Genomic DNA, 10,222 nt, shown 5'->3' on the forward strand with positions numbered 1-10,222 from the left:
TCTATTCCCTGCATACTATTTAGGGACCATTTCTTTAAAGCACACATGAATAATAAAAAACCTCTTGCACAGCTGAAATGCTCTAGGATACACATGAGTTCAGTTTTTTGTTAATCTTACACTGGTGTTATGATTTTGAATTGCAAATACAATTTTAGATTAACATTACAATAGAAAATGCTATTTTTGATTCATTTCACTATATATCCTGATTTGACTCCATTTTGGAGTAGTCAAAATGGTCTCTGTTATGGAGTTATCCCAATGCTCTGAACTGATTCCATTTTGGAGTAGTCCAACTGTTTCTTTAAACATTAATAATACCTTGTGTTTGCTACTTATGTGCATACTTGCCTATTCCTCTGAATGTCCGGGACACTAACAAATTTCGGTTAAGTCTCATAGACCCCAGTACAGCTGACATTTCTCCTGCATCCCGTCCACTTTTCAGTGAAGTTGCAGGACGGGGCACCGCAATGACACGATTTGCTGCTTCAAAAATTTTCCAAATGGCAACATGCCACATGTAATAATGGCAGTCCCGATGTCCCATCACTCTTATGATACATTTAATCTATAAAACAGGGTACACGAGCAGTACTTTAGGAGAAAACCGCTAAAGTTAATGTACGATAAATTCACTTCTAGTTTGCTTCTGTAGGCATGCACCTTGACGTGCTTTGGGCACACTTTCTAGATGCATCAATGCAAAACCAAGGTGTTGCGATGTGCATCCAGTGCACTTTGTCAGTGAGGTCGTCAGTCGGTTATCCTAAGACATTCGAAAGTTATCCTTGGATCACAAGTGCTGGTAGTATCTAGGCTTGTGCCTTTATACCTGAGACAGGAAATCAAGTGTAATACTGTTTTCATATGCAATAAAGTCATTGCAGTGTACTAGCACGTTGTAACTTCCTTTCATGACCCCTGTTTTATTATTTTATTTACAAATGGCAGACATATAAATGAGATTTTCTTTTTTGCTCTTCATTTTAGAGAGTGATGAGGTGGTAGAATCCGAACAAGCAGCAGCAAGCTCCTAAAGGTAAACTCCTCCTTTTCTGTGATATATAACTCAATTCAGTTTACTATAACATTCCAAAATTACTATGATTATATGGGAAACACTGTTCCTTTGTCACACAAGATTTATTCAATTCTCCAGACACTACGAGGTCTATAAATCAATCTAGTTTGGCACTTAAAAGATGCAGAAACTGCTGTTTTAGCATCTTTTAAGTATGGTTGCTCTGCATTACATGCCTAACAGGGGAGATATGGCAGAAATCTCCATTGAAGCAAATACCGTGCAGCATTGCAGTCCCCATAGATTAATATGGGGACAGTGATGTTCTGCAATACATGAAGCTTTGAAAAGGTTTGCATTTCACAGACGGGTAACGACATCTCAAAGTGGCATTACCTGTCTTTTCCTATGGGATTCTACTGAAGCCTCTTTGGCTTCACAGAATTCATTACAGTGGAACAAATGTGCGCATGCGCACAGCACTTCCTCCTATCACCGGCAGCGCTAAGCAGGAAAAACTAATCGCACCACAGGGTCATACCTTGCCGGGGCTCCCAGAGTAGCCCCAGCATGATGCATGTCAGCGGTACATAAATATGCATCACTGCGACTTACAGCGATGCATATTTGCTGGTACTGCATGTTATTAATGCATAGACCCCTACATGAGTTCAGTTGTTCCCAGGTGACACTGCCCTCAGAAAGGCTGCATTTAATAATGAAAGAGCTCACCAGAAATGCACTATTACTGAGCACTTTTAGAGTTATGGGATACAAATGTTTAAACCTGAATAAAGTATGATGAGAAGCTAAATTAACATTGCTTTTTTGTGTGGCACCTATATAAGCTTTTGACGCCTGTCCAACATGCTGCATGGAGTGTTTTTGTTGTTTTTTTTCTAAAGTTTATATGTACCAGCAGCTCATGTGGCACCCTATAAATGTACTACAGTTTGCTGGAATAAATCATGATACTTGAAGTAGGAATTCTACCTGAAATCCATTGTTGAAAACGTAAAAGCACTCTTTTGCTGCCATTTGAGAGCCTTGATCATCATCATCATCTATTTATATAGCGCCACTAATCCCGCAGCGCTGTACAGAAACTCACTCACTTCTGCCCCATTGAAGCTTACAGTCTAAATTCACTAACACACACACACACACACACACACACTTTGTGCTCCATTAAGTCAACCTGCCAATATACCACCTCTGATGAGCTATCTTTTCTGATTATTGAATAACTGACCTTCCTTAACAACATATGTAACCATGGTAACAGAATGTGACCTGCACTGACTGCTTCCAGCTAGGTCAGTCGTATATGGTCAGTTATTCATAACCTATCTGTCAAATGGCAGCAACAATGTGTTTCTGTGAGGCATATTAGTGCAAAATTCCCTATATCCTATGCATCAAGGGATCACCATCAGCGAGAAGAGTCACCGGGTTCCGCCAGAGATAAGCTTCCCTATACTTTGCAAGTACATGTGTGACTCAGGATGACGATAACAGAAGGAAATGAATGACAAAATGCATTATTGTGTGAATAAACTATTTTTTTTAAATGATTAAACTTTAGCCAAACTTACAGTTTTAATTTGGAAACATAGTGATTACTGGCAATGCCTGTATTACTAGTATTACTAATATTATTAAAACACAAAAAAATAAGAATGCTTGTGAATATTTTTTTATAGATAAATGGGATGGGGGATATATTTATAAAAGCGAGGAAATCGGTCAAATGTAATGTCATATATTTCTACATAAATATTATTCTTACTGTATTATAGGAGTTTCATTAGCTAGGTCATTTGAAAGTGTCTTTAAATGGAAATGAAAAAAAACTATGTAATTGAAATAATTTTTAATTGCACAACACCTATTTTAAGTAGAGACTTTTTTCAAATGAAAGTGGATTTAGTAGGATGGTAATAAATATTGTATGATTCAAAAATATTGTGACTTTGACAAAAAACAAACAGGTTTCCACACTGCTCTATAAATGTTCCCTGTGCTGCTTTGCTCTTTACACGTGATCACTATGTACATTTAAGAGACTTAGATCACAATCTTTCTGTATTTTTTATTTCTTTTTATACAGAGATTAAAAGGCCTACAAAGATGTTCAAAAATCTCCTACACCACTACTAATGTTCCTGACATTCTGCATTACCCAAGTCCTGGAAAGATCCAACTTATGTTATAGAACCCACCAAACAGTGCTCACTGATTATTCCCCATAATGTCACTCACTTCTATTACTGGACAGACTGCACATGAAGAGCGATTTACCTGTATTCGTTATCACTCCTCTCATTGGTAGAATTGTGGTATGGGGGTGATTTCAGTTTTCTACCTAGAAAATTATAGAACAATTTATATTAAACAGTTAATTTGATGATGTTCCTTATTTAGACTGCCGTCAGCTACATGATATTGTAGGTAACCATTTTCATTTGAAGCGAACAGTAGTCAGGTTTGCTATATGGCAAGCTGGCCCCATAGTGAGACTAATACTTGTATTATCCAGGTACAAGCACTATAGCTCAGTCTGCTGTGAATGATTCAATAATACAGTGCAGGGATTTGATAACAAGTCAAAGCATCATACACCAGTTCCTTTAAAACTTCTACAAGATTCCAGCAGGGATGAAAATAATGATGATCAAACCAGATGAGAAATGTGCTGCTCCTACTGCTTGACAATCAAATAACAACGCTGGATGCCGTGAAGTTCTGCTTTGATGCTAAATAATGCACAAATCACTTATGTGGATACTCATTATTATAGATAATTCTATGTCTTGTAAACATTGTTCCAAAACTTACCTATAACTCAGTCATCAGTCAGGAAATCCCAACTGTGATCTTGTGGTAACTTCCCTATGACTGGGGGAGGTGACTATAGAATATATGTTGCTTTATGTATATATGTAGTAATATATAAAAGATGAACATTTTTACAAGCTTTGTATAGAGTACATAAGATATGTTCAGATGGTATTAAATAAAACAGGAATGCAAATCAGATGAAGTGGTTCAGTATGTTTATACAGACAGAACAAGTTTGGTTGTATTTCCTCACAGCATATATTGGCAATAGTAACACCTGCAAGGGTATATTAGAATCCATGTTGGTTCCTGATAATGATGCTATATGGCATTTTTAGGCTGAGCTTGCTGTGAGATGAACGTTACCCCCTAGTGTATGGAATATAAGGCATGCCTGTTTCTTGTACCCGCTGGCACTATGGGAGCATAGGAAGACGGTCTTTAGAAACTAAATTTATACTTCTATATTTTATTTATACCATAGAGAATCCAAATGTTGCTGGAGTACAGCTATCGGTATCCTCAGGTGGTTTATGGGAGGTGTTGTTTTAGGAGCACAACCAATATTATATATTTGTAATTCTTCAGAAAAATAAACACGTACAGTAAACAGTCCTTAGTGTGGTCACATGGTAGGGTGTTCTCAGTGTTCACTGGTTATAATGTGAACAATAACTGTGAGGAAACATTACAGTCACTGTGTTGTTGCTATGATTGACAGCTATAAATGAATACTGACATCGTTGTTGGTGAGTTGTGAGCATACACCTGTAATAATATAAAGCAGTGTCTGACTACACTTTGTCTTCACATGTCTCTCTCTGCTGTAGTATTGCTACTATCAGCATGTATTCTATTTCCTATATATAAAGTGAATGCTGATGAGCCTGTGCGATGCATATACTGCAAATGGTGCTTTCTTGTTCTAGTCCTATGCTGCTAACCTGCCAGAGTACCACAAGGGGGCAGTATTTCTGCTGATTACCTGACCTTATTCCACTGTGAATTGCATTGTACAGTCATTATTCCTACCTCACTGGACTACACTACTATTAGATGTAAGATATCGGTCTTAAGCACTATGGGGCATATTCAATTAGCTTTCCGGTCCGCGGGATCGCGCTGGAACGGGCCGCGTAGTCAATACACGGTACCGCAATAACGTGGATTTTCGTTCGCAGCCCATAGGGTTGCGTACGAAAATTCGCGTAAATGCGGACCGTATTAACGGCAATAGTGCGCAGGGTTCGCGGTACCGCGAACCGGAAAGCTAATTGAATATGCCCCTATGTATCCCAACTGGCTCATTGCTATAAAAGCAGTAGACAGGGTCATTGTCATTCCTCTGTGTTATACTTTGTATACTGTGCAGTATTTACTCGCAGAAATGTTACCACTATGACTCTCATGTTGAAAAATAAATGCCTCTTGATCCTATTTGTGGTGTGATTTTTATTTATTTATTATTTTTAAATTCTTTCAGCATTGTTACATATATTTACAAGTCAGTTTAATGCTGAGTAATTGCAATTTTGTAAAACTACTAAAACTGTAAACTTCATGAAACGTTTCCCAGGGCAGGGGAGATATTGACAGCACGGATTGCTCCTGGGTCATAGCACTTCCACTACACTTGCTTATTATCCATCTATGTATATAAGCCTGTTCACAAAGACTCACTTTTGGATGCATTAGTTTTGAACACAGCAAACTACACAGAACCATATTAATAATACTGCATAATATTACAACTCATAGCATACAATTTAGAAACAAGACATACACTGTAAGGGGCATATTCAATTGTGTTTTTCCGCGGGGCGGAAAAATAACTACAGTTAATACGGTAATTTGTAGGGAGCCGCAAGCTGAAATCCAGCGAGTAAATTACCGTATTAACTGCGGGATTTTCGGCAATCCCGCCGACAATTGAATATGCCCCTAAGTGTTTGTCCAGAAGAATGTCATGTTCTTCCAAACGGCACACAAAGGCTGAATCGAAACATTTGGTGGTGATAATACGCACCTGCTACTCACAACTGTAAATCAGTAAACCAGACAAAGGGGATGTATAGATCACATTGGTTCATTATGGCATTATTGCATCTAGATGTCTCCCAGGAATTCACCACATTGTGCATAGAAATACAACCTTACATTTTATTTTCTTACAGCATAGAATCAAAATGGATGTATTGAAGATTTTTACCACTGATCCACCCAAAATGTTCTGTCAAGTGTCAAAAACAGCGCTAAAGTTTTCTTTTAATCAATTACTGTGACTAAATGAGTTTGATAACCCTGTGAGCATGTCTCATTTCTCACATAATGTGGATTATAGTACTTTTTATAGCCCATGCTGTTTGTTCCCCAGCTCACCAGACTACAACTGCATTGTCCAATAACATGTGGCTAAGGGGACATTGCAGTTCAGTGTACATATGTATATTGTTTATTGTATATTGATAACTTGAAGTAAGGTTGCTATTCATTGTCTTTAAAGTGAAGCCAGGGGGATTATGGGTAGGGATCAGGTTGCCATGTGCCTGAGTAGGAAAACTAATTAGTGTCCATTGTTCTCACCAGGCTAGTCCAGACAGGCCATCTAACAGGGGAGGTTCTCTGAAAGGACAGCTCATCTTCACTCCCCTGTCCAACCCCCCACCCCCCCCCCCCCCCCCCCCCCAGTCCAGCACTGACCAATGGTTAAGTAGAATAGAGGCAGGGGTTTGCCCAGGGAGGGGAAAGACTGTGGAAATTAGACCTGTGATATATAAGGAACAACTCCAGGGGGAAGGGGGGTCATGCTTGGATTTGATTCAGGAAGGTGCAAGATGGAGTTTTGAATTGTCGTTTTCTAACTCGAGTCTATATATGCAACTGAGAGGGATCCATGGGTCATGAAGTCTGGACAGCAGGTGACTATATCTCCTTAAGTTATTGGGCTAAGGGACAGATGATGTGGTAAATCTGCCTGGCATTTATTTACTGTGTGTACATAATATTGTAGTGTGATTTGTATGACAATAAATATACTGTTGTATTTTTATAACTGCATTTTGCCTGAGTGACCATACAAATCCTAGAAGGTACTGGGTAGCACTGGGCCAGATAAACCCGGTATCTTCACATTTTTGGTGGCAGCAGTGGGATCACTCAGTCCCAGGTACTCTCTGGGTAGAGCTGCAGGGGAACTGTATCGTGATACATTCCAGGGCTCTGCAAAGCAGTTAGCACTAGAAACCAGTTACCACATTATCCTGAACTTACTCCTAAAGGCTTTAAGGTATAAAGTGTCACGAAAAGCGTTGTGGGCTTTAGGCGAGGGAAGATGCCGCCTAAGTGCCGATTTTATAAGGGGAAGCGCACCCCGCCAGAAGAGAGCGGAAGATGGAACCGTGTCTCAAAGAGAGGAAATCACAGTGAGGTGATCCCTGGAAGTAAAATGGGTGTGAGCTCTAAGAACAAAAGAGCAGATCACAGCCCAGTGTTGAAAAAGTTCCCAAAGGAAGGGATGAAGCAGTCCAGTACAACCAGGAGAAAGTTGTACTGGGATGAAGGACTGTGGGAGTGTCTGCAGGATGGGGATATGGATGTGTTACACCACCCCACCACAATGCAGCACATTTTGGATTATTGGGATGAGGAGTGCCCAAAGATTATTATGTGGGAAGGAGCCAGTCTACAGGAGAAATTGGAGAACCTGTTGGATGTATTCCTAATGTTGAAAGAGGAGGCAAGTGCCTGTAATTTTCGGGATGAACCAGAATGGGATGATTTTACACATGAAGTTATTTGTACTATGCAGAATCTGGCCAAGGGAGAATCCAGATACAACAATAATCAGTAGTACAAACAAGATGTAAATGGACTATTACAGCACAGTGACATGCTTGATGAATCCCCTGCAAATGTACTAATAGAATCTGTCCCATTAGCAGATTCTACAGATCCACTAGAGACAATGAGTATGGAGGAGCTGATAGTGGAATGCCAGATCCGGGGTGTACCTTACCTGTACTGCACGCACAGGGATATCCTCAAACGCCTTTTAAAAGATCAGGAGAATCCCATCAATGCCTTTAGTGTTTATAGGAAATGGATGCTCACTTTAGGTCCCCACATACCTCTCTGGGAACAAATGCAATGTCTGCAACAGAGTTTTGTAGAAGCAGAGGATGAGGTATGTCGACAAGGATTTACAGACACTGAAATGTGGCAGGATCAGTGTTATCGAGTGAATACTGAAAAATGCCAATTGGAATATCTTTTGTCACACTCTAAAAAGATGGCTGCTCAGTCTGTTAAAAAGGGTGAGGTCCATCCCAGTGGATTATACACAGTTGCTCAAGCTACTATCTTGGGGGAGACTGGAAAAGAACTGCTTGGTGAGGATGTTGTACCTCTGACTACTCAGAAAGGATTAGGAGAAATCCTCCCATTGGGTGACTTGGATGGAAAAGAGCTACCAAGTAAGTACCATGTAGTAGCATCTTCTGATAATTTTCCAGTGTTATTGGCACCTGAGACTGTGTCTGAGTTAGAACAGAATTACAGAAAAGACCAGTTATCCATCCCTGTTGTGCCTGAAAATGTTTTGTTTAATGAAGTAACGCAGGATACCGCATGTGTGCTCTCTGGGGCAAGTGATGTACAGATGTACCCAATTGTGGCAGAAGATAATCATAAACTTGCTCAACATATGATCTCAGCAGAAATCATGATTACAGACTGTAGGACAGAATTAATGGGAGAGGATAGAATAATTGTCATGTCAGAGGCCACTATCATGGGGCCCTGGGAAAACTACACTTATGCCTTTCCCTATGCAGAATTGGCAGATGAGGAGATGTTAACTCTGAGAGGGCTCCAGCACAGCAAGATTCACCAGCCCCACAAGCTTTGATGCATCGCACTCCAGCTCCAAATCTGGGAATCCAGGACCCAATACCAGAGGCCTGCACTGGACCATCCACTTTGTTTTACTGCCAGGTGGACAAGTATGTGTCCAATGAGGATTCACACTACCCCGATGCACCAGAGGCGAGGGAAGTAGTGCCACAGTTGGATGTGATAGCAGGGGAGGGGAGATGCACACCAACATACTTACAGGGGCACCCACGTGTGGTTTGGGAGGGGGACAGAGGATTCCCCATAAGCAAAGAATTAATGGAGCCCCCACGCTTGCCTGCCACTGGGCAGTTGTCCCATGAGTGTTTGGGGGAGGGGGGATTGGATCTTTGCCAGAAACAAACGGACAAAGAGCCAGAACGTTTGCCTGCCACTTGGCAGTTTTTACTTGAATATGTGGGGGATGAGAGCATGGTCTCCAGAAACAGAGGACAGGCCAAGGGACTATTTGCAGTTGGGCAATTAAGGGTGGATAAGGCACCCAAGGGTTGTTGGACTACAATTCTAATACAATGGATGTATGCACCGGAGTGGCCCAGTTTTATTGTTGTCTCATCTTATGACACAGGGCAGCATAAACCCCCACTCCAGCTGGGTGGGATGATATGCCTGCAGCCATGGGACCCTGGTGGGAGATTGAGGAACTGTGTACTGCTGTCTACCTTGCCATCAGACCCAGGAGAAACCACAGCAGGCCAGAGATTTTGAACTTGGGGGAGAAAGGTTTACTTGGAGCAAGGGAGCCACTGGGGAACAAGGGCTAAAAAAGTAGGGGAGGTATATGTGACGAAATGAGTTTGATAACCCTGTGAGCATGTCTCATTTCTCACATAATGTGGATTATAGTACTTTTTATAGCCCATGCTGTTTGTTCCCCAGCTCACCAGACTACAACTGCATTGTCCAATAACATGTGGCTAAGGGGACATTGTAGTTCAGTGTACATATGTATATTGTTTATTGTATATTGATAACTTGAAGTAAGGTTGCTATTTATTGTCTTTAAAGTGAAGCCAGGGGGATTATGGGTAGGGATCAGGTTGCCATGTGCCTGAGTAGGAAAACTAATTAGTGTCCATTGTTCTCACCAGGCTAGTCCAGACAGGCCATCTAACAGGGGAGGTTCTCTGAAAGGACAGCTCATCTTCACTCCCCTGTCCAACGCCCCCCCCCCCCCCCCCCCCAGTCCAGAACTGACCAATGGTTAAGTAGAATAGACGCAGGGGTTTGCCCAGGGAGGGGAAAGACTGTGGAAATTAGACCTGTGATATATAAGGAACAACTCCAGGGGGGAGGGGGGTCATGCTTGGATTTGATTCAGGAAGGTGCAAGATGGAGTTTTGAATTGTCGTTTTCTAACTCGAGTCTATATATGCAGCTGAGAGGGATCCATGGGTCATGAAGTCTGGACAGTAGGTGACTATATCTCCTTAAGTGATTGGG

At 41.1% G+C, this 10,222-nt stretch overlaps 1 protein-coding gene across 1 annotated transcript in view; it reads left to right on the plus strand.

Annotated features, from left to right (window-relative positions):
* Positions 1-5,305, plus strand: part of MGARP (mitochondria localized glutamic acid rich protein) — a 37,338-nt gene extending 32,033 nt beyond the window's left edge. The window contains exons 7-8 of the mRNA XM_075194754.1: positions 997-1,045; positions 3,138-5,305. Coding sequence (XP_075050855.1) covers positions 997-1,043 — 47 coding nt within the window. The 3' untranslated portion in view covers positions 1,044-1,045; positions 3,138-5,305. The remainder of the gene's footprint in view (positions 1-996; positions 1,046-3,137) is intronic.
* Positions 5,306-10,222: the final 4,917 nt, after the last annotated feature.

Source organism: Mixophyes fleayi, chromosome 1 (assembly GCF_038048845.1).
Source record: "Mixophyes fleayi isolate aMixFle1 chromosome 1, aMixFle1.hap1, whole genome shotgun sequence".
Classification (NCBI taxonomy): domain Eukaryota; kingdom Metazoa; phylum Chordata; class Amphibia; order Anura; family Limnodynastidae; genus Mixophyes; species Mixophyes fleayi.